Below are 27,708 nucleotides of genomic sequence, written 5' to 3' on the forward strand. Positions count from 1 at the left end.
TTTTTGCTCAAGGCTAGCACTCTGCCACTTGAGCCACAGCGCCACTTCTGGCCGTTTCCTGTATATGTGGTGCTGGGGAATCGAACCCAGGGTCTCATGTATGCAAGGCAGGCACTCTTGCCACTAGGCCATATCCCCAGCTCCAGTTGATGCGCTTTGAAATTCTTCCAGTAATGTTCCCACTTGACGATGATGCATATTAAACTCTTACATACTCTTGATTATACTGCTTAGTCACAAGTAAGGAAACAGTGTCTGACACAGACCTGCAGTGTGTAGATGTTGGATTTCTTAAGAGCAATACATAGTCCTGTGCTGTCACTGCATATGGAAACTGATTGACAGGGAGACCTACTACAGAGTTAGGTATTAAAAATCTCAATATTTTAGCATAGATAGGTTTGGGTCATAAGTTCACATCTTTTTTACATTAATCGTCTTTATATACAACTTTGATGCTGGGTTATTTAAGGCTTTCAATTTAGTAGGCTGAACTTTAAGAGGTATAATTGAAATAAACATGTAACTAGTTGCCATTTAAGTCTTATTTCTTACCTGTGGAAGAAGGGAAAATGTACTATTTCTTGTTTATAATTTGCAGAATTCATCCAGTGAAAATCTATGTAAAATCAAACCAAAAGAGTTGGATTAAAAGTGTATATTGCCATGGAACTAAGTGACAAGTAGTATTCATGAATTACTGAACCCATGTGTATTTCTTGTTTTGAATTGAAAAATCTTGAAATACATGTAATTGAATGTAAAAATAAAAAAAAACTTTGTAAAGTAAGGCTATTCCCTGTAATAGGAGGTAACTTAAACTTGTCTGTTAAGAAAACTACAAGAATTTCCACTGGAGGACTTTGAGAATTTAGGGGAAAAGTTACTGGCACATCCTCTCAGTGGAAATACTGCGGATATTTTGAGTCATACTTGCAAGCAGGTGGAGTTTTGCAGCTGAAGGGAAACAATCTGAAACTGCTACCGTCTGAAACTGGGGTAGAAAACCCAGTTGGTCTTCAGGAACACTGGATGACTGCTAACATGGCAGCGCTCTAGCACCTTTCCTGGTTGGCAGACTAGGTTGTGGACTGCTGCTTCACAGATGACAGCTTCCAGGCTTTGGGTAGGGATTTATGGTAGTCAAGAGACAAAATACACAGTATTTATTACAGCTCTTAACGTCAGGCAACTCTCAACCGTTAAACCATTTGTGAATTCCAGTTACAGCACTATAGCTGATTGTAGAATGATTAAATGTAATATTCAGTGTTGGCCTACCTTCTTAGAATAAACTGTGCAATTAATCCTCTCACAGACATGTGTAAGGTAGATATAGTAGTCATCTGAATTTGGGAGTGATTATATGCCTCCAAATACTGCATTTATCTCCTCCAGCTAATTTTTCAGTGATCCCAGCACATACTATCTAGTGTTTTTTTTCCCTAGTTGTTACCATGGCAGCAGATTGTTAAGTACATGTAATTATGTAGGCACAACTCAGAAGACTTAACTTTAGCAATTGTTTTTAGGTTTCACAGTAAGTGGACTGGGAAATGCTTTTATTTTCTAGTAGTAATTCAGTGGATTGCATTTGAGCCAATTTACTGCCAGAATCGAAATATAGTTCAGATTTGTTTCTTGATGGTTTAGGTTCTAGGATATTCCTGATTTTCAGTATCCTTGAACTTATTACTAAGTCTTCCCTTCAATAACTAATACTATTCTCACATACCTCTAATCCTATGCTTCCTTGAAACAGTACTATGCCAGCTGAGTTGTTTACTAAGGATTAAAGGGCCTGGAGGTGTGGGAGTAGAAACTAAAATCAGTTCCCTGTGTAAAGGGGAAAGCAGAGGCAGTAGGTCCAGTTAGGCAGAAAGCAGGATTTCCTTGTTTTTCTGCCTTGTCAGAGCTACAGTGCCCTGTAAATGGTAACATGGAAACCTTGGGGTCCACCTCTGCCAGTCACATTATTAGCTCAGTGCTCCAGATGTCAGTCCTTGCTACCTCCTTTCCTGCAGTGGCGGAAGTGAGTGCTGGAGCTGGCGCTGGCACTCTGACAATCCTCAGGTGAGGGCTTTCGCCTCCATTTCCTCCACATGCATTAGGTGGACCAGGTCAGAGCTTGCGAGGTCTGCATCCTAGGGACTCCACATTAAGCTCTCACAGGCATAATGTTTCTTTGATGTTTTCAAGGAAAGGTGGGTCTCTAGTAGGCCAGGATTTGCTGACTCATTTTTACTAGAAAACCACTTGATACCTAGGCATTTTTAGAGACTAAAGAGAAATAGATTAAGCTCGCTGGGTTTTTTTAAACCTAATTCCAAAGCATGGAAGAGTGCTCTGCTAGGTAGAAAAGAAGCCCTTTATGATTTGTAGCTACCTTCTGTGCCTGACTTGGTGCCTGTGTGAGGATTAAGCCCTTATTAGTCTGCTCTTGCAATTAATTATTCAAATGACTGAAGTTAAATTGCTTTTGTAATAACAATAAAAGTTGTCATCTTCCCTTTTGACAGACTTGTCTCGTTTATAATCACTTGTGTGGACATCTCATCCTTTTGGAACCACCTAGATTTGTTGGATAGAACTAAAAAGCTGTCATTGTAAAGCATTAACGAAAATTAACTGCACAGAGTTCAAGCCCCTAATACCAACCGAGAAATCACCCTGCCTGATTGGAAACTGGTTCCTTAACCTATTTGCTAGCCTCATCTCCCGCTCGGTCTCGGCGCCAGCCACTTACTGTTTCCAAACATCCCCTAGTCTTTCGTCTCAATTCATGCCATTTCCTCGGCCCAGAAGCCTTCCTCCCAAAATGAATTCAGATGCAGAATATCTGACATTCCCAATGCTCTTCCACCAAGATGCTGACACCCAAAGCACAGTGTAACTTCCTAACGCTGTTCTAAAAACCCAATTTCACCTCAAACTAGATGCTGGGACAGACGAGTAGGAAGAACCAAGTATCTAAAGCGTTCTTGAAGGGCCGGGCGGGCGCCAGTAGCTCACGCCTGTAATCCTAGCTACTCAGGAAGCTGAGATCTGCGGATTGCTACGTGAAACCAGCCCGGACAGAAAGTCTGTGAGACTCGTATTTCCAATACATTAAAAAAAAAAAAAAGTGCTCCCCAACTCGATGAAGGACAATGTCATTATTGTCTGACCATAGCCACGGACTTCCATGATCTCAAGACCTTACTATCTGTAAAAGGGCTGGACGTCCGTCCACACAGTGCCGCTGAGCCAGAGGGTGGTGCGGATGCCTCCAAAGTATGAGGGACCGGCGTCAGTTCAACGAAAATGGAAACCAACCCACCCGCAAATAGACTAAGGAGAAATACTTCTTAGACACGCCAAACTCGTTTCCGGAAGGTTCCAGGAGGTTCTGGGGGCAGTGGCAACCTCTGGGGAAGAAGACGGAGAGGGAAGGAGACGTTCTGTCCACATTCTGTCCCGCGGGTCCACCAGCCGACCTTGGCTGGTATCGGCACAGCCGAGACCTCACCGCCCGCCGCGGAGGACCGGCAGCTCCAGGGCGGCCGGGGACTCGTCTCAGACCGCTCCAGCCCACCAGCCGTGGGGAGGGAGGCGACGCCCAGCCGCCGGGCCAGGGCTTCGCGGTCCCTTCGCAGGCTCGTAGGAAGAGTCGCCGAGTCCCGGGCGGCGGGAATATTGGAGAGGGGCTCTCCACTGATACTACGCCACGCCCGGAAACCAAATTGCGCGCCCTCCCGGAAATGATGCACTGCGAGGTAGAGCCTGCCCCACTTTCCGGTTCCGGGCCTCTCCGCGCGTATGCGTGCGCCTGCGCAGTCCTCGAGTTCCGTCACTCCGTGCGTTCGCACGAGGTAAACCCGCCATGGAGGACGCGGCTCCCACCTCGCCAGGGACTTCGGCAGTGGTTGCAACTTCCACCTCGGCTTCAGACGACCTGACCGCCCTGGAGCACCTGGACACAAGCCAAGTGAGTCCTTGGGAAAGGTGGATGGTTCGAAAGAAGGGTGTCTGTCCGTCGTGAGGCCTGAGGGTGCAGACAGAAAGGCCTGGAAACCCGGGCCTACCGAGTGCCTGTGGGCCACCCCTCCGTAGGGGGAAGCCCGGGAGCGTGCGGGCTAGCCCGCAGGTTTACCCGCATGGGCCGACTCATGCTTTCCTCCAGACCTGCATCCAGGCGGTCTGTAATTGTATTGCAAAAATATCCAGGCGCCCGGTGCCATGTCCTGTAATCTCAGCTTCTCAAGCGGCTGAGATGTGAGGATCCGGATTCGAAACCCAGTTCTGGCAGGAAAGTCCATGAGACTGACTTCCTTCTTTCTGTTTGACCCCGGACCGGCTTTTTCATTTTGTTACTACCTCCTGCTTACCACGGACTCTGCTGCCCTCCGCCCCCGGGTTGCTGACAGGAATGCTGTTGAAGTGCTTCCGGTGGGGGCCTGGGCACACGGTACCGTCAGTGAAGTTGGGGTGTAGGTGTTCTCCTGCAGTTACCGCTGTGGTCGTCCCCTATGGCACAGTCTCATCCTTTTGAGACAGGATCTCACTGTGTAGCCATGGTTGATCTCTAACTCGTTTTTAATCCTCTTGCTTCCCCCTCCCGAGTGCTGGGATTACAGACTTCTCTGGGCTGTTATGGCTGTATTTTGATGGATTGCTAAATTGCTCTGAGTATAACTTGCACTATTCTATTTTTGTACAGGTGACCTATTAAAATTGAATATGGAGCCAAGGGAAGGCTAAACGTTAAATTATGCTAAATTTGTGTTTCTGTTTTGCAGATTAGGAAGGCAGTAGAAGCCTTGTTGGCGCATTGCAAGGCCAGGAAAAGCAAGAATGCATTGCTTTTGAATGAGAGTGAAAATTTATTTTTATTGGTGGTATTATGGAAAATTCCCAGTAAAGAACTGAGGGTCAAATTGTAAGTTCTAACTTTATTTGCTCTTTTTATCTACTCGTTCATTTCTTTGTAGTTTTTAGCAATAGAAACTTGACAAACTCAAAAATCTGAGATGAAGTAAAATCACTGCCTTAAAAAAGAATATTTGGGCCAGGCACTGGTGGTGCTCATACCTCTAATTCTAGCTACTCAGGAAGCTGAGATCTGAGGATCACGGTTCAAAGACAGCCTGTGCAGAAAAATCTGTGAAACTCTTAACTCAGATAAACTATTCAGAAAGAGCTGGAATTGGCTCTATAGTTAGCCTTGAGCACAAAGAGGCTCAGGGACAGAATCTAGGTCCTAAATTCAAGCTCTAGGACCAGTAAAAAAGAAAAAAGAGTGATAGAAATTTGGACTGCTTTTTAGTAAAAAAAAGTCTTACAGCATACCTTGGGGCCCATACTTATTTACAAAGACTCTTCAAAACAAAACAAAAAATTAGCAGTGAGTTCCCTTCCGTAGAAAACAAACCCATAACAAGTCTATGTTAATATCTGGGTCACAGTTTGAGTCAGTCCTGCTGTTTAGCCCAGCTTGTCCTGGAAATCTGGGCCCTCCTACCTCAGCCTGCTTAGTTTTGGGATTATAGGTGTGCACAACCATGCACATATCTTTTAGAAATGTAGACGTAAGACACGAGTTAAAATTTATGGAGGTAATACATTCAAATTTACCAGAAGATAAAGTTCTAAACCTTTGAGTATGGCTATTTTCCTTCCCATATTACAGTACATGGGCCACTGTAACCACAGTAACATTACAGTGGTTACATGTGTACTGTATGAGTGTCTTTGGTTGTACATTTATTTTTGCTTTCCCAATGTCAACTGACATCATTTTTTTAAAATTTAAATTTGTTTATTAATTGAATACAAATTTTTTGACAAGATGTTGTGCAAAAAGGGCAGTGTGTACATTTCTTGTGATATCTAACGCCCTGTTTTTCTATCTCTTCTCTAGGTCAGGTAGACATATATACAATATACAATGTATCAAGAACATATACAGTAGCCACATGGCCAAGCCCAAGAAAATTCGCCTAGGGCTTTAAATGTAATGAACTGACATCATTTTTGGCCTGTTGATAGTTCATAGATCTTTTCTCTGAAAACTAGCTTGCTTGCTTTTTTTTTTACTTTTTTTCTTTTTTTTTTTTTGTGGTTTTTTTTTGGCCAGTCCTGGGCCTTAGACTCAGGGCCTGAGCACTGTCCCTGGCTTCTTTTTGCTTAAGTCTACCACTCTGCCACTTGAGCCACAGCGCCACTTCTGGCCATTCTCTATATATGTGGTGCTGGGGAATCGAACCCAGGGCTTCATGTATACGAGTCAAGCACTCTTGCCACTAGGCTATATTCCCAGCCCCTTTTTTACTTTTTTTAAAGTTTCTTTTTCAGTGCTCGGCTAGTTATAGAACTTAGGCCTGTCACATGCTAGACAAGTACTTTACCAGTGCACTAAGGCCCTAGCCCCTTCCTTCCTCTAGATGTATTTCTAAATGATTTTGGTGCAGTGTTCACATAGATGAAGGTTGGTAAAGTGACGCAATGACATTTGATGGTTTCTGAAATAACACTTTACTTCTGGATGTCTCTCATGTGTTTTGCAGGTCCTTGCCTCATAGTATTCGATCAGATTTGGCTGAAATCTGTTTATTTACCAAAGATGAGCTTGAATCACCTGAAGACACAGAACGTTTCTATAGGAAGCTTTTGAAGAAGCATGGAATTGAATCCATCTCTCGAGTAGGAAACAGGCTAATACTTTCCAGATGTTTCAGGGGTTTAAATTAAATTGAAGTAATACATAATACACTCCTAATTTGCCAGGTTGGCTGCCAGCCTGACATCTTGCATCTTCCCCAGTAGTTGGGATTTCAGACATGTGCTGCCAGCTCAGCTGATCCCTCCCAGTCTTAATCTAGGTCTCTTGCTCATTTGCCACCATGTCCCTTACATGGTTCTTAGGAACATTTTAGGTGCTTGTTTGCTAAACCATAAAGGGCGAGGTTCTAGGACATTTTCAAATTGAATACAAATTGTTGCCTACATATTTCTCCTGTGTTACTTTTGTATTTTTATTCTTTATGTTTTCTAGATCATCCCTTTCCATACTTTAAAGACTGAATATAAGGCATATGAAGCCAAGCTCCGCCTCCTCGGGAGCTTTGATATTTTCCTTACTGATGAAAGAATTAGGCGGATGTTACCCACACACATAGGAAGACATTTCTATCAAAGGAAGAAGTAAGTTTCTTAAGTGACTATAGATAGACATCAGCATATGTCAGATTTCTTGGCGTGTGTTATTCTGATGCCATGTGTTTTGTAGAGTTCCAGTACCTGTAAACCTTCTAGCCAAGAATTTGTCCAAAGAGATCAACTACTGTTTGGGTGGGACTGTCCTCAACATCTCCAAGAGTGGCTCCTGCAGGTAGGCAGCTGACATAAGTGTGAACTGCTTCACATTTGGTAGTGACCGTCTACTTTTTTAAGGGGTACTGTTGATGAAACCAGGTTCTTGGGCTAAAACTAAAACCTTTGAAGTATTCAGTTCTCACCAGAAAACCGGAAGTGTGGCTGTGGCTCAAAGTTATACATCAGTAGCCTTGAGCTAAAGAGCTAAGGGACAGCATCCAGACCCACAGTTGAGGGAGGAGGGGAAGGAATAAGCATTGTTAATTGTCTAAAATAAGACTGCCTGGTAGGAATTTACATTCTTTCCACTGGCTGAGTATTGGAATGTGGCCTCTGTGCCTATGGAACTGAGTTTTTAATTTTGTGTAGTTTTAATGAATTGAGAAGGGCACATGTAGCTATTGTGGCTACTGTATTGGACAGGATGACTCTGGGTATTAAGGAAAGCCACAATAACCTCAATGGTTAGAGAGCTGTCGTAGTCCTGGGCTTGCATGTTACCCTGAAAGATCCACCTTGGTTTTGGTTTGCTGATATATAATTCCAAATCCATGCAGTTCCATCAGACTGTCTGAAGCATCTCTAATCCCCTTACCTGACGTTTGGGCTGAGCCTTGTGGGCGTCCTGCTCTGCATCTGCTAAAGGACCATTTCTAGCATGAGCATGGATCACATTTCAGTCTTTAAAATTTATTTAGATCCCAATGCTTTCAATGTTTTTACTTGTTGAAAGAAAATCTTTAGAATGATGTGCTTTATTTTGAAGCATTTTTTGTTGTTTTTTTTTTTTTTTTTTGGCCAGGCCTGGGCCTTGGACTCAGGGCCTGAGCACTGTCCCTGGCTTCTTCCCTCTCAAGGCTAGCACTCTGCCACTTGAGCCACAGCGCCGCTTCTGGCCGTTTTCTGTATATGTGGTGTTGGGGAATCGAACCTAGGGCCTTGTGTATACGAGGCAGGCACTCTTGCCACTAGGCTATATCCCCAGCCCGTTTTGTTTTGTTTTTAATCACTGAATACTGTGTTGTGTTATATTCCAGTACTGTGCGCATTGGTAACACTGCAATGGAGCCTCAGCACATCACTGAAAACATTGTCGCTGTTGCGGAAAAGCTGGCATTGAAGTTGCCACAGGTACATCCCGTGCAACAGGCTTATGGATGACAGCAAAGGGAAGCATTGCGTAGATAAATGATATTCTTTTCTTTGTTTCAGAAGTGGCAAAGTGTCAAACTCCTATTTGTGAAAACCGAGAGGTCTGCTTCACTTCCCATCTTTTCCTCGTTTGTCAGCTGTGTGGATGAAAACAGCCCACTCTCCTTCAGTGGTCTGCAGAGACAAGTTAGTAGATGAGTAAATAGTAGATGGGCTTCATGAAGGTGTTAGCGTGGTTCCTAGTGGTTAGAACCCATTGCTGTTCCTGCGTGCCATGATGGTGCCCAGCCTGTGCTCTGTGTTCGTTGTTCCCACTTACCAGAGGCTTTTTTTTTTGTTCATCTACATAGAACACCTTGGATTGGCTAGTAAGTTAAGTACTGTCATGATTTTTGGTCCTGGCACTGAGGCTTGAATTCAGGACCAGTGCCCTTGCTCCATTTTTCCCTCAAGGCTGGCACACAACCACTGGAGCTATACCTCCACTTCAGCTTTTTGCTGACTAGTTCCAAGTAAGAATCTTGAGGATTTTTCTGCTTCCAAACCAGGTTTCTTAAATCTCAACCTCTTCAGTAGCTAGGCCTATAGGACAGGTGTGAGCTTTTAACTTTTTAGTTTTAAAGGGCCATCTAGGCATAAAGAGACAAAGAACTAAGAGGAAGAAAAACCAAACTTAGCCAGGCACTGATGGCTCACACCTATATAATCTTAGCTACTTGGGAAGTGGAGATTGGGGGATTGAAGTTTGAGACCAGCCCAAGTATAAGAGGTCTCAGACACATTTTATTGATGCAGGCATTCCACAACAAAGGTTGGCAGGAATGTAGGGCCATAATCCAGACTAGCCCAGGCATAAATTAAGACTTTGTCTTGGCCTGGGAATATAGCCTAGTGGCAAGAGTGCTTGCCTCATATACATGAAGCCCTGGGTTCAATTCCCCAGCACCACATATATAGAAAACGGCCAGAAGTGGCGCTGTGGCTCAAGTGGTAGAATGCTAGCCTTGAGCAAAAAAGAATCCAGGGGCAGTGGTCAGGCCCTGAGTCCAAGACCCAAGACTGGCAAAAAAAAAGGCCTTGTCTTCAAAAAACCCAAGGCAAGAATAGAAGAGCTGAAGCTGTAAAGCCTAGTATGTATGAGGCTCAGAGTATAAATACTCACGACCACACCACCACCACCCCCTGAAAAAAAACTTTGCTTCCATGCTCACCTTTGCATTGACTTCTCTGTCGTGGGGCCTGGGTGCTGTCTGTGAGCTTTTTCACTCATGTCTAGTGCTCTGCCACTTTCAGCCACAGCACCACTACTAGTATTCTGATGGTTAATTGGAGAGGAGAGTCTCACAGACTTTTCTGCCTGAGCTGGCTTCAAATTAGGATCCTGAGATCTCAGCCTCCCAAGTAGCTAGGATTATAGTGGGTATGAACCACTACCACCTGGCAAATACGGAATTTTTGTTAGATTTTTTGGAATTTGTGAAGGTATTGGAAATGTTGGCTAAAGTGGAATTGCTTAAGATGGTTATTGACAGACTGTGTCATATAGCTTAGGAGTACATCCTTGACTAAGATTCAGAAATGAACTGTCAGGTGTGGTGCAGCCTATGGTCTCAGCACTCAGGCGAAGCAGGAGGATCCAGAGTCCCTGGGCTACTGGGCCTGTGTGAAAGGCCCAGAGTTGAGGTGTTGGTAGTGTTGGTAGTGGTCAGAGCTCTCTTGGGGAACCTGTAAATACTAAGAACTACCAGCACTCATTCCCTGTCCTTTGTTTTTCTTCACAAGTCTTCCTACTTATCTTCTGTCTGATGTTCTTCGGTAGGAAAAAAAGAAGAGAGAGATGAAGGTGCGTAAAAAGCAAAAGAAGAAAAACAAAAGGTTGAGGGCAAGGATTCAGAAATCTGCATCAATTTTACCATGGGACCAGGCACCCCAAATTGGGGATGATCCAGTGAAGGCCACCGAGTCTCACAAAAACAAGAAAGGTAAAGTGAAAGGCCAGCCTAAAGTGACAGGCAAAGTAAAAAGCCAACCTACAGTGACAGACGACAGTGAAGAAGACAAAATCCCACAGCTGGTACCAATAGAAGGAACTCCAGCAAAAGAAAATGTCCAGGTATTTTTTTTATTGCCATTTAATAGTGATACAAAACTTTTGGGGGGCGGGGGCTGGGGATATGGCCTAGTGGCAAGAGAGCTTGCCTCGTATACATGAGGCCCTGGGTTCGATTCCCCAGCACCACATATACAGAAAACGGCCAGAAGTGGCGCTGTGGCTCAAGTGGCAGAGTGCTAGCCTTGAGCAAAAAAGAAGCCAGGGACAGAGCTCAGGCCCTGAGTCCAAGGCCCAGGACTGGCCAAAAAATAAAAAATAAATAATAATAATAAAACTTTTGGGGGCCACTGGTGTCTGAGTGGATGGACCTTGTGCTGAGTGAAGATTCATGAAAACACTGGAATAAACCAAGAGCCTTGTAGTAGCCAATTTCCTTCATCCTGTAAACACCTGTGTTGCTTCATGGTGGGACACTTGAGCAGGACTAGGATGGGCCATGCACAGAGATGGTGGGTCACTGTCCCACATGAGACATGCTGATGTGTTGGTGTGCTAATACACTGGGTCATTTGGTTTTCTAGTGGTCTTGGCTTAAGCTAAGGCGTAGTATTTCCACTTAACACTCCCTGCCCTTTCTGGATCATTTCCAAATAGGATCTCACTTTTTTCTCCGGCTGACCTATGCCATATACCTGGACTGTTAGGTGCATGCCCCCACACACAGTTTTTATTCATTGAGGGGTTCACAAACTTGGGCTGGGCTTAAGAACCAGGACCATACCAGTCTCCGCTTCCCAAATAACTAGAATTACAGGCATGAGCCATCACACCGTCTTACAGCATACTATAGCCTTTTTTCTTTTTCACATGTCTGCCTTTGTACCCCTAGCCTGGCTCAATAGTAATACTGATTTTCCTTTTTTTTTTGCCAATCCTGGGGCTTAAACTCAGGGCCTGAACACTGTCCCTGGCTTCCTTTTTGCTCAAGGCTAGCACTCTACTACTGGAGCCACAATGCCATTTCCAGCCTTTTCTGTTTATGTGGTGCTGAGGAATCGAACCCTGGGCTTCATGCATGTTAGGCAAGCACCGTACCGCTAAGCCACATTCCCAGTTTCTCTTTTTTTTTTTAAACGTGTGTATGTGTGTGCCATTAGTGAGGCTTGAACTCAGAAACTTGTACTCTTCCACTCAAGGCTGGTGCTCTATTACTTGAATGACGCCTCTAGTTCAGCATTTTGCTGATTCATTGGTGATGGAGTCTCATAGACTTTTTCTTTCTGGCTGGCTTTGAGCCTCATTCCTCCCAAGTCTCAGCTTCCTGAGTAGCAAAGGTTACAGGCATGAGCCTGGCAGTAATCTTTAAAATGTTAAGTTCTTTTTACAGGTGATAGATTAGAAGCTGAAGAGTAGTGGCTGAGGGTAAAGCTCAGTGATAGATCACCTGCCTGGCATGTGCAAGACCTAGGTCTCAGTATTCAGTCCTTTAGACCCATCTAGGAAATACAATCATGGCAGTGTTATTGCTCAGTGCTCACCTATCAGCTCAGCTACTAGGAAGACTGAGGCAGGAAATTGCAAGTTCAATGGCAGTTTGTGCTACATAGCAAGCCTCTGTTTTGAAAAAATAAACAGGTCTAGATAGTGGAGATATCATGGTAGGTTGATTTGTGTTTGGCTTAGTTTCCACAATTTATTTTATTTTATTTTTTATTTTTTGCTGTAGGCTAGCACTCTGCCACTTGAGCCACAGCACCACTTCTGGCCATTTTCTGTATATGTGGTGCTGGGGAATGGAACCAAGGGCTTCATGTACATGAGGCAAGCACTCTTGCCACTAGGCCATATCCCTAGCCCCTACACAATTTTGGCTCCTACCTCCAGTGAACCAGCAGAAAAACTGGAAATGGACCTGTGGCTTGAATGCCAACCTTGAGCAAGAATGCTTAAGGGAACATGCAGAGTTAAAGCCCCAGGACTGACACCTGTACCAAGTTTAGTTTTGGTCTTCATTTGTATCTACATTGGGAGAGTTTGCTGCTAAATCCTTGCTGCTGTCATTTTGGGAAGAATACCCTTTTGAATAGTCTCTTTGAGCCTGGGTTTACCAGTTGTGAATCTGAAGGCTGCCTGCAAAGGACTCGCTAACAGGAAGTCAGGTTTGGGCATGGCTCCCTCTGCACCCATTGCTCACTTCCCTTAGGAAAAGGGGGCTCATGCTCTCATGAGCTCCTCAGGCTCCTTTACAGGGCTGGAGGTGTGGCTGCAGTGACAGCACCAGCACTGTAGGCATGAGGTGCTGGGTTCTCAGCTCGTCCCCTCCTGTAACGTTAAATAGAACAGTGACTCCTGTTGTTGCCAGTCTTAACTTTCCTCTCTTGCAGCTGCAAAGCAATGCCTCAGGAAAGAAGTCTTCAAAGAAGAGTGTCGGGCCCAGTACATCCGTTGTGAGGAAGAGAAAGGCCCTGCCCACGGGAGAGACCCCCGGAAAAGCCCCAGGGAAGAAGCAGAAGACGGACCAGAAAGACAAAGAGAGAGGCTCAGGGCTGGGGAAAAAAGACCTGAGACAGACTCCAAAAAAGCCAGAGGCCAAGTTCTTCACTACTCACAAGAAATCTGGGAGTAATGATCCTGCCACCCCTAAACAGGGACGGAAAAATCCTTCTGAGGGCCAAGCTAGCTAAAAGTCACTGGCTCGGCCCAGGACTCATCAGTTACTTGAGATATATTTTTTTTAATTGTTATTATAAAGGTGATGTACAGAGGGGTTACAGTCACGTAACTGAAACAGACCCTTTTTTTGTAACAATCCAGCTATACATAGCCCGCCAACCTGGGTGGGATAACATAGTGAGGCTCTGACTGGCTTGGGCCCTGCTCAGCATGCGGGGCTGAGTTCCACCCAGTACTGGGCCAATAGAGAAGTGAAATAAAAGGATTTGGACCCTAACTTCCATTGCTACCCTCCCCATGAGAGGTTTTAAGAACCTCCCTAGGTGATCTGACATATACTCCTATTTGTAAAAGCCAGTGGCAAAAGTAAAGTATTTTTAATTGTTCTGTGTGTTTGCTGATGCGATAGTCTTCTCTGTGGTGATCATACACAAACTGTAACATCTGTCTCTGGATATGCTCGCTGTCCAATGAGCATAGGTCATGACTTGTTTTGTCATTTGTTGTAATGATGTTTTTACTTGTTCCATCAGTTCACAAGGCTGTGCAAAAACATTAGCAAAGTAACCTTGAGGGGCTTTTTCATGATAATCACAGAATGTCTGCCTGTCCTGTCTTGGCCTACATATCTATTGTAAAGGAAATTATCCCTCTACCTCCTCCATACAAATAGACTAGTAGTGCAGCCTGCTCCCTTGTGAGGCCTTGAGTGACCACTGGTATTGCACTATGTTTGGACTGCACATGTTCCCGGCTAGGCAGGCCTGTCCACTAGCAGCGCTTCCAAGGGTGATTGGGCTCACAAACAGCTGATACCAACCTGCTGGTATCGGTTGCATTGGAGACAGTTATGAAATGTGGTAGAAAATGTCCCAACTCTGATCTGGAGTTTCCAACACTTAAACACTACAGAGTGCTGGGCATCTGTAACTCGCCTGTAATCGCAGCTACTCAGGAGGCTGAGATCTGAGGATGGTGGTTCAAAGCCAGCCACAGGCAGGAAAATCTGAATCTCTTACGTTAACCACTAGAAAACCAGAATTGGCACTGTGGCTTAAGTATAGCAATAGCCTTGAGCTGAAGAGCTCGGACAGTGCCCAGGCCCAGAGTTCAAGCCCCATGATCAACCAAAAGAATACAACACTCCAGAGTAGGCTGAGAATGGCTTAGTGGTAGAGTGCCTTGAATGTGTGAAGCTCTAGGTTCCATTCCTCAGTACCACATACACAGAAAAGGCTGGAAGTGGTAGAGTGCTAGCTACCCGTGAGCAGAGAGGTTCAGGAACAGTGCCCAGGCTCTTGAGTTCAAGCCTCAGGACTGGCAAAAAGAAGCCCACTACAGAACCAGGCACCCGAGGTTGTCTAATCTATAATCCTAGCTACTCAGGAGGCTGAGATCTGAGGATCAAGGTTTGAAGCCAGCCCAGGCAGGAATGTCAAGTTAGAAAAAGTCAGAAGTGGCACTGTGGCTCAAGCGGTAGAGGGCTAGTCTTTAAAAAACAAAAAATAAAAACCCCTTGGGCCCTAAACTCAAGCCTGACCAGCAAATAAAAAAAGCAATTTGGGGGGGGGGGCAGGGTGTGGGGGGGTGGACCTTGTGAGGTTTGAACTCTTCAGTATGAGCCAGAGTGCCTTTTCTGCTGGTTAATTGGAGAGAAGAATCTCACAGACTATCCTGGGTGGGCTGCCTTTGAACTACAATCCTCAGATCTCAGCCTCCTATGTAGCCAGAATTACAGGTGTAAGCCAGCAGCACCCCGATTGGATAGGTTTTAAATATCCTTTGTGTAAGATTTGTGTAGCTGGGATTGCAGGCTTGAGCCACTGGTGCCTGGCAAGTCTAGCCATTTTTTTTTGTACTGGTCCTGGGGCTTTAACCCGGTCTAGGTGCTACCCTTGAGCTCCTTTTTGCTCATGGCTAGCATCCTACCAATTGAGCACAGCTCTTTGGCAGTTAATTGGAGACAGTCTCGTGGACTTTGCCTGCCTGGACTAGCTTCCAGTTGTGATCCTCAGATCTCAGTCTCTTGAGTAGTTAGGATTACAGGCACCCAACTAGAAAGAAATAGAAACTAGACTCCCAGTGGGTCAATCTAGTCACTGATATCTGAGCACTTAAATTTAGAGCCAGGCTGGGTAGACAGATCCCAGAGACTTTCCAGTTAGCCAGCAAAGAGCCAGGATTGGAGATAAGGTTTGAGTGGTAGGAAGCGAGCCTTGAGTGAAAAAGTAGAGTTCTAGGTTCTGAGTTCAAGCTTCAGTATCAAAACATTAAAGTACAGCTTCATCAACTAAATGCCTTCATCAGCATCTTGCTGGAATTAGACACATGAGACTAGTCAGCCTGTGTCTAAGGAGGAGCCAGATTGTGTGTGTGGTTGGCTTTGAATCTCTATCCTGAAATCTCAGGTAGCTAGGATTCTAGGCATGGATCACCAGCACCTCCTTAACGAAGGTGATTCTTCCGCCGCTCTATCAAGTCCGCAGAAGTTCATACCCAATGAAGGCCAGAGTAGGGCAGATTTTTCCTTTTGTTTTCTTACCAGACAGTATATGTAGATTTCGAGTGAAATGCTGTGGCATTTGTGACCACTTTCTCCCTACTCGGAATCTCTTCCACATGTGAAGAATAATGAAGACATTCACTTTATATAATGAAGTGGGGGAAAAAAGTCCTAACCTGGTATGTAACACCTGCGAGAGAATCATGTTACTTCAATTATCCAATGAGGAGCTAATTCATATAAACGAAACAGCTCTGCTGACCCATGAGACATTTCTCCTGAAAGAACATCCTGACTGGGAAAAGGACTTTTGATATCAGTTTACTCATAAGCTATAAGACCTGCAGGTAAGAAGCCATCTTCTTTTGTGAAATTAGCTTCATTTTGCTAAGTATGTTTGAAAGCCACTGAGAATACTTTTTTAAAATATATTTTCCTTTAATTGTATTTATTTCATTTATTTTTTATGTGGTACTGAGGAATCCAACCCAGGGCCTCATGCATGCTAGGCAAGCACTCCACCACCAAGCCACATTTCCAGTCCTAGAATACTTCTAATATATTGTTAGTTGAGCTGCATATCTTTATACGTATTAATTTAAAATGTGCATTTCCTGAAAGACAGGATTTTTGTTCATATCCCTTGACTTTTTCGTTAGGATGTTGGGTTTTCCTTTGAATTTGCAGAAGTTTGATGTACTTTAGGAATATTAACACTTTGCCTTACGTCCATTGCAAATATACCTGTCCTGATGGAATGATCTCATGTTCTAACCTGCCTTTTCCTTTATGGATCTGGGTTTCATTTTTCTAAGTAGTCTTAGGTTATTTTCCTTTAAGAACTGGAGATTGAGTCAGGTGCTGGTGGCTTACACCTGTAATCCTAGCTACTCAGGAAGCTGAGATCTGAGGATCACGATTCAAATTCAACCCGGGCAGAAAAATCCTGTGAGATTCTTATCTCCAGTTAGCTTCTCAAAACCCAGAAGTGGAGCTGCGAGAAAAAGAGCTCAGGGGGGCTTAGTGGCAGAGTACTTGCTTAGCATGCACCACATAAACAGAAAAAGCTGGAAGTGGTGCTGTGGCTAAAGTGGTAGAGTGCTGGCCTTGAGCAAAAAAAATCCAGGGACAGTGCTCAGGCCCCGAGTTAAAGCCCTACAACCAAAAAAAAATTGTAGGGAAGGAGGTGTGACTCAGTGGTAGAGCACCAGCTATGTGACCAAAGAAATAAGTATAAGGCCCTGACTTCAAACCCTGATACCAATTAAAAAAAAGTATATTGTCTATATATTTAACTTAAGTAATTAGAAAAACATTGATTAACCAGTGAAATGCAAGGAAGGTCTTTTAAAAGGAAAACTCAAAGTAACCAGTTAAGAAAGTAAAAATAAATTGTAATCAATAGATAAAAGAAAAATCTAGTTATTGATGCAGAAGCCAACTTACCAAGCTAAGCATAGCAACATAGGTACTATTTAATGACTTAGTCAAGCTTAAAAAAAATCATCAGAATGCCAGAACACCAACCAACTCAAGAGGCTAGAGAAGCAGCATACTATTACAATGATTGGGCAGAGATGAGGCTGGGAGACCTGACAGCAGAATTGCTCAGACCTGAATTCGGGGCCTCCAGTTCTCCCTTGGCTTTTTTCACACTCAAGGCTGACCCTCTACCAGTTGGGCCATATCTCTACTTCTGGCCTTGTTGTAACTTAGAGATAAAGAGTCTCTCGTGGTTTGTCTGCCTGGGTAGCTTTGAACTGTGATCCTCACGTCTCAGCCAGGTATACAAAGTTTGAGTTGATGCACTGACAATTTAAAGCTTTCCAGCTTATTTCACAGTGCACCTTTGACCACTTGAGCTCTTTTTCTCTCCAAAACACCAAGCATCACCTAGCTAAAGAATCTGAATGTAAAATCACCTCTGATGCTCTATGAAGAAAATAAGCAGTAGCTTACAAGTTTGAGAAAAACAAAAATGGTTAAACACTAGCAAATCAGTCAGAAAACCTGTTAGTAAATGAAACGTAGGTAGTTAAAAAGGTACAAGCTGGGCATTGACAGCTCACACCTGTCATCCTAGCTACTCAGGAGGCTGAGATCTGAAGATCAATGTTCAAAGTATACCTGGGCAGCAAAGTCCATGAGACTTATCTCCAATTAACCTGCAAAAAGCCAGAAGTGGAGTTGTGGCTCAAGTGGTAGAACACCAGCCTTGAGTGAAGAAGCCAGGCAAGGAGGCAAGGTCCTGAATTCAAATTCCCACACTGGCACAAAAGTGAGAGAGTGTGTTTGTTTGTACATTTACATGGAGGGCTGGGAATATGGCCTAGTGCTAAAGTGCTTGCCTCATATACATGAAGCCCTGGGTTCGATTCCTCAGCACCACATATATAGAAAAAGCCAGAAGTGGCTCTGTGGCTCAAGTGGTAGAGTACTAGCCTTGAACAAAAAGAAGTCAGGGACCGTGCTCAAGCCCTGAGTTCATGTCTCAGGACTGGCAACAACAACAAAAACCAACATTTACATGGGGATTTACCAGAGTGTCATCCCTAATTTCAAAATAAATACTTCCAAATCTGATTTTTTTTTTTCCCCATCAGGCTTGAACTCAGGACCTGGGGACTATCTCTGAGCTCTTCAGCACAAGGTTATCTCTCTACCACTTTGAGTCACAGCTCCATTCCTGGTTCTCTGCTGGTTCATCGTGAACAGTCTCACAGAATTCCCTTCTTGGATTCAGAGATCTCAGCCTTCTGAGTAACTAGGAGTATAGGTGTGAGCAACCAGGGCCTGGCTCCGAAAATTTTAGAATATCAACAAGACTTCCGGATTAGAGATGCCCACCGATGCGTCATAGTAGCCAGGAGAAGCCAAGTGCTAGTGGCTCACGCCTATAATCCTCACTACTCAGGAGGCTGTGATCTGAGCTGAGGACCACAGTTTAACACCAGCCCAGGCAGGAAACATAGTGAGACTCTTATCTCTAATTAACCACCAGGAAACCAGAGGTGGCGCTGTGGCTCAAAGTGGTAGATAGTCTTGTGCTGAAGAGCTCAGAGACAGTGCCCAGGTCCTGAGTTCAAGCCCCATGACCATCCAAAAATAAAATAAAGCTGGACAGCTTTCAGTCAAGCCTCAGAACAGATGGTGGGGAATTTACACAGGCCAAAAAGCAGAAGATAGTCAAAGCAGGTGCAATAAGAGCAGAAAGATCCAAAATATAGGACTAAATATAGGAAATTTTTGTTGTTGAGCCATACCTCCCACTTTCAGCTTTTTTTTTTTTTTTTTCCTGGTTAATTTCAGACAGTCTTACCAACTTTCCTATCCAGGCTGGCTTTGAATCTTGATCTTCATATCTCAGCTTTCTGGTGACCCAGGATTATAAGGGTGAGCCTCCAGCCCCCAGCTTTGGATGCTGTTGTGTAAGGCCGAGGTCTTTTTGGATTCTTCCTGTCATTTCAAAATGAGAACCCAAGAGCAAGATGTGAGAAAGGCACCGAAGGAATGATTTCTTTTCTGCATAGATTAAAAGCAATGATGGAGTGTGCCTTGGCCATTCACCCCATTTGTTAGGCACCAAGCCTTTGCTCGTGGATTCTGGTAGCCCACCCTACTTTCAGGATAGAGGAGATCAGAAAATCATAAGAAGGCAGGTTTCCCCTTAGCCCATGCATGTTTCTGACCTGTCATCTGTTTCCCATAACTACTGCAGGCAAACGTCGCAATGTCCAATCCAGTGACCCTCCTGTGGCACCTTCGAGAGGACTCTGGCTGTCTGACTTTCACTGAGTGCATACTTGTGTCCTGCATGGGACTGCTGACTTTGGGCTTGGGAATAATCCTCATCACGCACAACACCTCATACCGCATAAGCATGGCTACTGGAGTATGTATGGTAGCATTAGGTCTTTTCCTCCTTACTCTTCGTGTCCTGCTGACTTACCTCAGAGTCAATGAAGACCAAGAGGGACTCAGGAATCAGGGGTTGGAAGCACAGAGGAGTGGCAGCCCGGAGTCCTCAGAGTCCTGGTCATCAGAGATCTCCTCTGACACCTCTTGAAGTTTTTAAGTCTTCTCAGCATATTTTAAATAAAAATACTGCCTTTTAAAAGCTTGTTCTTGGGCTGGGAATGTGGCTTACTGGTAGAGTACTTGCCTAGCATACATGAAGCCCTGGGTTCACATACACAGAAAAAGCCTGAAGTGGCGCTGTGGCTCAAGTGATAGAGTGCTAGCCTTGAGCACAGAGAGGCTCAAGGACAGAGCCCAGGCCCTGAGTTTAAGCCCCAGGACCAGAAAAACAAAACAAACCTTCCTTCCTCCTTTTCCTTCTTTTCTCTTTTATTCTACCATTCTTTTTTTTTTTGCCAGTCCTGGGCCTTGGACTCAGGGCCTGAGCACTGTCCCTGGCTTCTTTTTGCTCAAGGCTAGCACTCTGCCACTTGAGCCACAGCGCCACTTCTGGCCGTTTTCTGTATATGTGGTGCTGGGGAATCGAACCCAGGGCCTCATGTATATGAGGCAAGCACTCTTGCCACTAGGCCATATCCCCAGCTCCTCTTTGATTTTTTGATCTGCCAAATTAGCTGGCATCCCAGACATGAGTCACCTTGCCCAGATTTTTAATATTTTTCTGCTCCTTTCTATTCTTCAGTTCATTTCCCAAGTCCATACCTGGGAAGAAATCCTCAAAAAGTATTTAAAAAAATGACAGGGTCTCATTACGTGGCTGTTCTCAAACTGGACGTGTTCCTGTTTCAGCCTACCAGGTACTGAGATTACAGGCATACACTACCATGTGTGGCTATCAAACAGCATTTGAAGAATCTTTAGGGCTCTGGGATGTAGCCCAGAGCCTTGCATATGATGGTCAAGGGCCCTACCATTGAGGTACATCCCCAACTTTAAGATCTTGGGAGTCAAAACTATTGCTGTTACATGGTGGGTCCAGCCAAGTGCCCTGCATGTAGCTGGCACTATGCTCCCTGGATCCCATCTAGGGCTTCAGAAGATCCATTTCCAGATGACCTGAGTGTCAGGGTCTGGAGGCGCCCATTGATGAGGAGGAGACCCACCCAAGCAGGGCACTGAAGACAGGAGCCATGGAACGTGGAGACTACATTCCAACTTTGGGGCCTCGGAGGCTGGGGGAGAGAATCGGACCTGGATTTGGGAAACCAGAAAGGTTCACTTCCAAGGCTTCCCCACCCCCAGAAGCATTTAATAATTTCTTCCAATTAAATGTGACATTTCCCCAACTACAAGCTGGGAACTGATACACTGTGACAACTTAGTATCTGATCCCAGAAGCAAAGTAACTCATCTCAGAAGCAAAACTCTGCCTCCTCTTTCCATCTTTTCTTTATCAGTACTGGGGATAAAACCCAGGACATTACACTTGCCTAGCAAGTGCTTTGCTACTCAGCTACATCCTAGCCCATCCTTTTTCTTCTCTTTCTTTTTGGTGTGCCGGTCGTGGGGCTCGAACTCAGGGCCTGGGTTCGGTCCCTGAGCGCTTTCGCGCCACTTCCGGTTTTCGGTGAGTAACTGGAAAGGAGTCTCACAGCCGGTCCTGCCCCGGCTGGCTTCGAACCGCGATCCTCAGGTTGCAGCCTACCCGAGCGGCGGGGGATCACAGGCGCGAGCCGCCGGTTCGAACTCCCGCTTGTATTTCACACTCGAGAATGAGCCCCGTCGACTCGATCTCCCCCGTCCCTCCCCCCCCCCCCCCCACCGTCGCCTCCACCCACAGGGCCGCTTTTCCTCTCCGGTCATTCACCATTTTAAGTGTGCGTTCGGAGCGCCCGTCGGCGCGGGGCTCTGGCCGGCTGCATCGCAGCGCCACGGCCTCGGCGTCCCGGGAACGGAGCGGTGGCTCCGGCGCAGGCGGCGGCCCCGGGGGCGGGCACTGCCGCCCAGCTCCGCGGAAACTCGGGCGACGCCCGGACGCCCCGCTCCAGGCCACCCGCGGCCCCGCCCGGAGCCCATCCCGCGACTAACCGCCGCCGCCGCTTCCGCCGCCGCCGCCGCCGGCAGCCCGACGTGGCGCCTCCGCCTCCGGCCCCAGGCTCCTGGGCGCAGCCAATGGCAGCGGTCCCCGGACTCGGGGCGCGGCCTCCCGCCGCCAGGGGGCGCCCCCGGCAGAGCCCCGGCCCTGAGCGCCGCGGAGGGCCGAGGGAAGCTGTGAGCGTGCGAGCGCAGGAGCCAGAGCGCGCCGGGCCGCCGCCGCCACCGCCGCCATCGCCCCCGCGCCCCCCGCCGCCGCCGCGCCCCGCCGCCCACGGCGCGCGCTCCCGCAGGTACCGGCAGGGGAAGGGGTCCCGCGCGCGCCGCCGCGAGCTCGCGCCCGCGCGCCGCCGCCCGGGTCGCGGCCGGGTGGGGGAGGGGCGCGGCGGGGAACGCGGGCCCCGGAAGCCGCGGCGGAGCCCGGGAAACCCGGGGATGACCGGCCGGGCTGCGCGGGGGGTCGCGCGCGTCCCTGGACCCAGAGGCAGCAGAGCCCCTGCCCCCTCCTTCCCTCCCTCCTTCCCCCGCCGCGGCCCCGTCGCGTCCCCTCCGTCGTTATTGCGTCCCTCGGACCCCGGGGTGGCTGGGTGGGCGTGGGGGGTCCCCGACGGGCCGGGGTGCCCGGCGCTGGGGCGGGAAGGATGCCGGGCGATCGCCGGCGGGGCGCACCCCTCGGGGCGGGGCGGGGGTCCGCGGAGTCTGAGGGGGTCTCCGCCCGGCGGGCGCGGGGACCTGTCAGTTCCATCAGCGCGCGTTTCCGGTCGGGTCCAGGTCGGGGTGGTCCTCGCCAGGGGTGTGGTCACCCGGAGGCGGGGCGCCCGTATTGGGTGACTTCCCCGGGTGTGGGGCGTCTTCCGGGGGGGGCTCCCGCCTCCGGGGGCTGCGCAGGAGGGCGGGCACTGGGGGTGGGGGTGGGCGTCCCGGGGACTGGGGTCCGCGCGCCCGCCCCGCGCCGCGCTCCCAGCGGGGCGCTCGCTCCGGGCCCGGTGGTACTGAACGAGATGAGACCCGGGCTGTGCTTTCCGAGCTGGAGGATGAGGAAGAAGGGAGGTCGGCGTTCAGCGTTCAGCGTTCGCACGCCCTGCCTGCTGGGGATGGTATTGTGCCACACATCGGTTTAACAGCCGAGAGCAGCAGGTCCATCTGTGGCTTGTCCTCTGTCCGCGTGCGCCGGAGCCCCTGAACAGTGGAGAGTGGCCCGGCCCGGCTGGCTTCGTGTGCATCGGACCTGGCTTCGGAGAGGAGGAGGGGCGGACACCCCGGCCACCTGCTAGAGGCCTGCTTTTTGGAGCCCGGCGGTGGCCACCTTCCTCCCCTGGAGGCTCTCAGGCGGGGCACCACCCCACACCCACCCCGGTGGAACTGGAGAGCCGAAGTGCTAGGTGGTTTGCCCTGGTCTGCAAGGTCCTGGTGGTGGAATTTTTTTTTTTTTCTTTAAATCGTGGGGCTTGAACTCAGGACCTGGGCTCTGCCCCTGAGCTTTTTCACTGTAGCACTCTACCACTTTGAGCAGCAGCTCCCACTTCCGGTTTTCTGGTGGTTCATTGGAGATAAGAGTCTCATGGACTTTCCTTCCCCGGCTGGCTTTGAACTGTGAACCTCAGATCTCAGCGTCCTGAGTAGGATTGCAGACGAGCAATCGATGACCAGCCTAGTGGTGGAATTCTGTCTGTAGAACAGTTTCCTCTTGTTATGTGCTGGACTAGTCAGATGAGTTCAGCTCAGAATCTAATTATGAGTATTTATTATCAATGTGTGTGTGTGTGTGTGTTCTGCACAAAGCCACATTTGATTTTCTGCTGTCCACGTGAACAGCAGAATTCCCGCCCTACTCTGTATCCGTGGCTTGGGGTATATGTGTGTGTGTTCACGGGCTCATGCTTGGGGGTTACACCCTGACCTGCACCTTCTTTCCTGTCATTCTGGGGATACTTGTCAGGTTTTTCTAGTAAGAGAATTGGTTCTTCTGGCTGATTTGGGTTGGGTTGAGACAGTATTGCAAGTAGAGAAATCTCTTAGGATAGACACAAAGCTGGGAAGGTTTGAACATTGTAATAAAGGAAGAAGTAGAAACAGAGGAACATGTCTGCTGCTGGTTGCACAAGTCCTCTGGAATGGACTTTCTAAACTAAGTATGCGAGGAAACAGACACAATCTTCAAGTGCTCTGTGTAGATGCAATCAGTTTTTCTCTTGAATCTTAGAGGTGAAGTGTGTGTTCTTTAAAGTGTAAGGTATTAGCAACAACTTGAGGTCTTTTCAAACCAAGAAAAAGCCATAGGTAATAACTTTATTATTATTCAGAAACTTAACATTTAATGCCAGTGACCCTATATCTGTTTTAATTCTCTCCTTCCCACCCTGACACAGTATTTTTATTTTGAAACAGGGTCTTGCTGTGTAGTCCAGGCTGACCTCTAACTGTCAATCCTATTTCAGCCTCCTGAGTTACATGTCTTATTAAGTGAGGTGATTTTTGTTGGTGTAAAGAAACCAGACAGAAGGCTGGGAATGTGGCCTAGTGGTATAGTGCTTGCCTCGTATACAAGAAGCCCTGGGTTCGATTCCCCAGCACCACATATATAGAAAAAGCCGGAAGTGGCACTGTGGCTCAAGTGGTAGAGTGCTAGCCTTGAGCAAAAAGAAGCCAGGGACAGTGCTCAGGCCCTCAGTTCAAGCCCCAGGACTGGCAAAAAACAAAACAAAACAAGAAACCAGATTACTTATCTCAACAACGTTCTATCCCAACAATAAATTTGGAGTTTAGTACTGTGTTGTCTAGTTGGCTAATTAGCACTAATTAATTTCACAGAACAGGTGAAGCCTTCAGGAGCCATAGTTGGAAGGCAGAGCAGGCAGAACATTACTGTTTGGCAAATAGAAAAGTGCAAGTGTGGGCTGGGATGTAGCTAGCAAGTGCAACATCCCAGGCTCAATCCCTAGCACCAAAAGAAGAAAAGACAAGAAAAAAAAAAAAAGAAGAAGTAAAGCACAAGTGTTGTACTTTATGAAAGATCCTCATTTGGAGTTTGCACTCTGGGACATTTGATAGGGAGATGAAAGTGCCTTGGGGGGGGGTGTCTGTGCATTTAACTCTGGAAGGAAAACCTAGGGATTATAGGCACATCTTGAGTCTGAGTGACCCCACGCAAGTCAAATTACCAGGAAGATTTCACTGGGACTCTTTCCTGTTGAGTTCCTGGAAGAGAGTTTGTGTATGAGACTGTGTCCCTGTGAACCACCTTGTCAGCCAGCACCAGAATCTCAAAATCTTTCTGTCTAATATATATACATATGTATATAATATGTATATATGTATATTATATGTTTATACATATTTTTTTGTGCTTGTAAGACTGATGTTCTACCACTTGAGCCACATTTTTTTTTTTTTTGCCAGTCCTGTGGCTTGAACTCAGGGTCTGAGCACTGTCCCTGGCTTCTTTTTGCTCAAGGCTAGCACTCTACCACTTAAGCTACAGAGCCACTTCTGGCTTTTTCTAAATATGTGGTGCTGAGGAATTGAACCCAGGGCTTCATGTATACGCGGTGACCACTTTACTACTAGGCCATATTCCTAACCCTTGAGCCACATTTTGCTGGTCATATTAGAAATGTAGTTTCCAGGACTTTACCTCAGCTGGCTTTAGACCTCCATCCTCCAGACTACAGATGTGAGCTGCCAGTGTCCAGTTTCTACCAGCTTAAACTCAGGGCATGGGGATTCTCTCCTGAGATTTTTTTATTCAAGGCTAGCATTTTAGTACTGTGAGCCACAACTCCACTTCCAGTTTGGGGGTGGTCAATTGGAGATAAGAGTCTCACGACTTTCCCTGCCAGGCTGGCTTTGAACCGTGATCTTCGGATCTCACCCCAACTTTCCTGCCCAGGCTGGCTTTGAACCATGATCCTCAGAGCTCAGCCCCCTGAGTAACTAGGATTACAGGTGTGAGCTCCCAGCAGCCTGCCTCTACTAGTAATTTCTAATGCTGAGCAAGGGTGTGACAGGAAATTACCTTCCTGATACTGGGTGGTGTAGCCTCCACCAGGAAGGGTTTTTTTTTTTTTTTTTTTTTCAGAAGAAGAGAAACTTTCACAATCTGTTCATTAGAATATGAGTGTTAGAAGGTGGGCGAATGTATCTGGTAGTATTTCCATACCTAGTTTGCAGCCCATTGAACTGGCACTGTGTCCACTCCACCCCCAGGCCCTGGTAAGTGTGGGGAGAATCAGTTAGGACTCTGTTCCTGGACAAGCTTGGCAGTAATGGTACTTAGACTGCTCAGTAGATGCTTCACAGTCGTTGAAGAGAAGAAGTCTATAGAATTGAAGGCAGACTGCTGGTTAATGGGTTTTCACTTGAGAGTCAAGAGTACTTTCCTAGGTCAAAGTATCAATGCTGTTTTGCTTTCACTGCGACTCTTCTGGTCCAGTGTTAAGATTTTCAGTTTCCTCCATACTGGGGTTTGAACACGGACATCACACTTGCTAGGCAGGCGCTCTTCTGTTGGAGCCATGCGTCATAAGGCTGTGTCACATTAAATACTTGTATCTGAACACCTGGAGAGCTTTCCTGGCGTGACACCCATGTCCTGGTGTGGCTTTCTTGGCAAAGCCCTGTGCTTGCGTCAAGATGCTCAGAATGGCATTCCTTGGCCCGATCTGTTGGTGAGTGTGGAAGGTGCTTGCCCATCTGCCAGCTTCCAGCCCTGGCCACCTGAGAGGGGTGCTGCGCGGGCAGAGCCCAGGCCTGGGGCCAGCCTGTCTGGCTTGGAAATCGAGCTCTGCCACTTCCTCACCAGGAGTCTGTGTTCCTGGAGCTTCATGTTGTTGGGATTAAATGACTTAATTCTCGGAGACCTGAGCCAGCGTGGGATCCAGCTCCCTTGGGCCTCGGTGTGGTGCAGGCACAGCCCTGGGGTGTTCTCTAGCCACAGCCCGCTTTGCTCATCCAGAGGTTCATGGGTCTTGTGTGTTCATCTTCTTATTGCACTGTGCTTGACTTTAAGATGTGCTTAGTGGGACAGGCGCTGACTACACTCGGAATCACAGTCAACATGGGGGTACTTCCTACCCTCTGCCACCTTCTTAGTGAGCAGCTGACGCCAGGAAGATAGAACTCCAGCTTGTGATGGTTTATTTCACTTAATGGCCCTGACTCCTGTTCAACCCTGTTAGCTGTTCAGCCCTGCCCCCCACTCCACCCTTTGGCTCCTGGAGAGCCCCTGTGGTTTCTGGTTCTCCTCATAGAGTCAGGTCTGAGAAAGACAATGTAACACAGGCTCCAGCCTGTTATCCTCACTACTTGGGAGGTGGAGATTTTTTTTTTTAAGGCATTATGTATGGTTCAAGGCCAGCCTAAGTTTGAGACTGTATGTCAGTCAGTGGCTGGTCATGGCTGCAGGTACCTCATATCCCAGCAGCAGAGGGAAGCACAAATAGCAGGATTGCAGTCCATGCCTGCCTGCTGCAAGTGAGACCCCTTTTTGTGTATTCGTGCCAGTCCTGGGGCTTGAACTTGAGGCCTGGTTGCTGTTCCTGAGCTTCTTTTCCTCAAGGCTAGTGCTTTACTACTTGAGCTACAGCTCCACTTCTGGCTTTTTTTGGGGTAGTTTAGTGGAGACGAGAGTCTCACAGACTTCCCTGCCCAGGCTGGCTTTGAATGGTGTTCCTTAGATCTCAGCCATCTGAGTAGCGAGGGTTACAGGTGTGAGCCACCAGTGTCCAACTCTAGACCCTGTCTTGTAAAGCAATACAAAAAGGGACTGGTGGAGTGGTTAAGTGGCAGAGCATCTGATCTGCCTGGCAAGAGTGGGCTCTGAGTTCAAATCCCAATATTGTCCAATAAATGTATGGATGAATGAATAAATAAATAATAAAACAGAACATTTGCTGTCAAAAAGTCCTAGGGCTGGGAATGTGGCCTAGTGGTAGAGTGCTTGCCTAGCATGCATGAAGCCCAG

The 27,708-nt window shown here is 47.0% G+C and overlaps 3 protein-coding genes across 5 annotated transcripts in view; all 3 read left to right on the forward strand.

The window, feature by feature from the left end:
* Window positions 1-2,516, forward strand: part of Gspt1 (G1 to S phase transition 1) — a 40,342-nt gene extending 37,826 nt beyond the window's left edge. For all 3 annotated transcript variants that reach the window (XM_048332421.1, XM_048332420.1, XM_048332419.1), the window contains one exon: window positions 147-2,516. The gene's annotated coding sequence lies outside the window, so the exon portion shown is untranslated. The remainder of the gene's footprint in view (window positions 1-146) is intronic.
* Window positions 2,517-3,820: 1,304 nt separating this feature from the next.
* On the forward strand, window positions 3,821-13,686 carry Rsl1d1 (ribosomal L1 domain containing 1). Its single transcript, XM_048332422.1, has 9 exons — window positions 3,821-3,967; window positions 4,779-4,918; window positions 6,546-6,681; window positions 7,034-7,182; window positions 7,268-7,369; window positions 8,391-8,484; window positions 8,566-8,691; window positions 10,325-10,618; window positions 12,943-13,686. Exons 1-9 carry the CDS (start codon window positions 3,863-3,865, stop codon window positions 13,240-13,242), a joined length of 1,446 nt encoding a protein of 481 aa, XP_048188379.1. The 5' UTR covers window positions 3,821-3,862; the 3' UTR covers window positions 13,243-13,686.
* An 8,210-nt stretch (window positions 13,687-21,896) lies between these two features.
* Window positions 21,897-27,708, forward strand: part of Zc3h7a (zinc finger CCCH-type containing 7A) — a 32,362-nt gene continuing 26,550 nt past the window's right edge. The window contains exon 1 of the mRNA XM_048332113.1: window positions 21,897-22,039. The gene's annotated coding sequence lies outside the window, so the exon portion shown is untranslated. The remainder of the gene's footprint in view (window positions 22,040-27,708) is intronic.

Source organism: Perognathus longimembris, chromosome 23 (assembly GCF_023159225.1).
Source record: "Perognathus longimembris pacificus isolate PPM17 chromosome 23, ASM2315922v1, whole genome shotgun sequence".
NCBI lineage: Eukaryota > Metazoa > Chordata > Mammalia > Rodentia > Heteromyidae > Perognathus > Perognathus longimembris.

Bases quoted from the DNA above. Each gene is read 5' to 3' on its own strand.
- Rsl1d1 (XM_048332422.1), top strand. From the start codon at position 3,863: ATGGAGGACGCGGCTCCCACCTCGCCAGGGACTTCGGCAGTGGTTGCA. The intron at 6,682-7,033 runs GTAGGAAACAGG...TATGTTTTCTAG, and splicing joins GAATTGAATCCATCTCTCGA to ATCATCCCTTTCCATACTTT. The intron at 7,370-8,390 runs GTAGGCAGCTGA...GTTATATTCCAG, and splicing joins TCCAAGAGTGGCTCCTGCAG to TACTGTGCGCATTGGTAACA.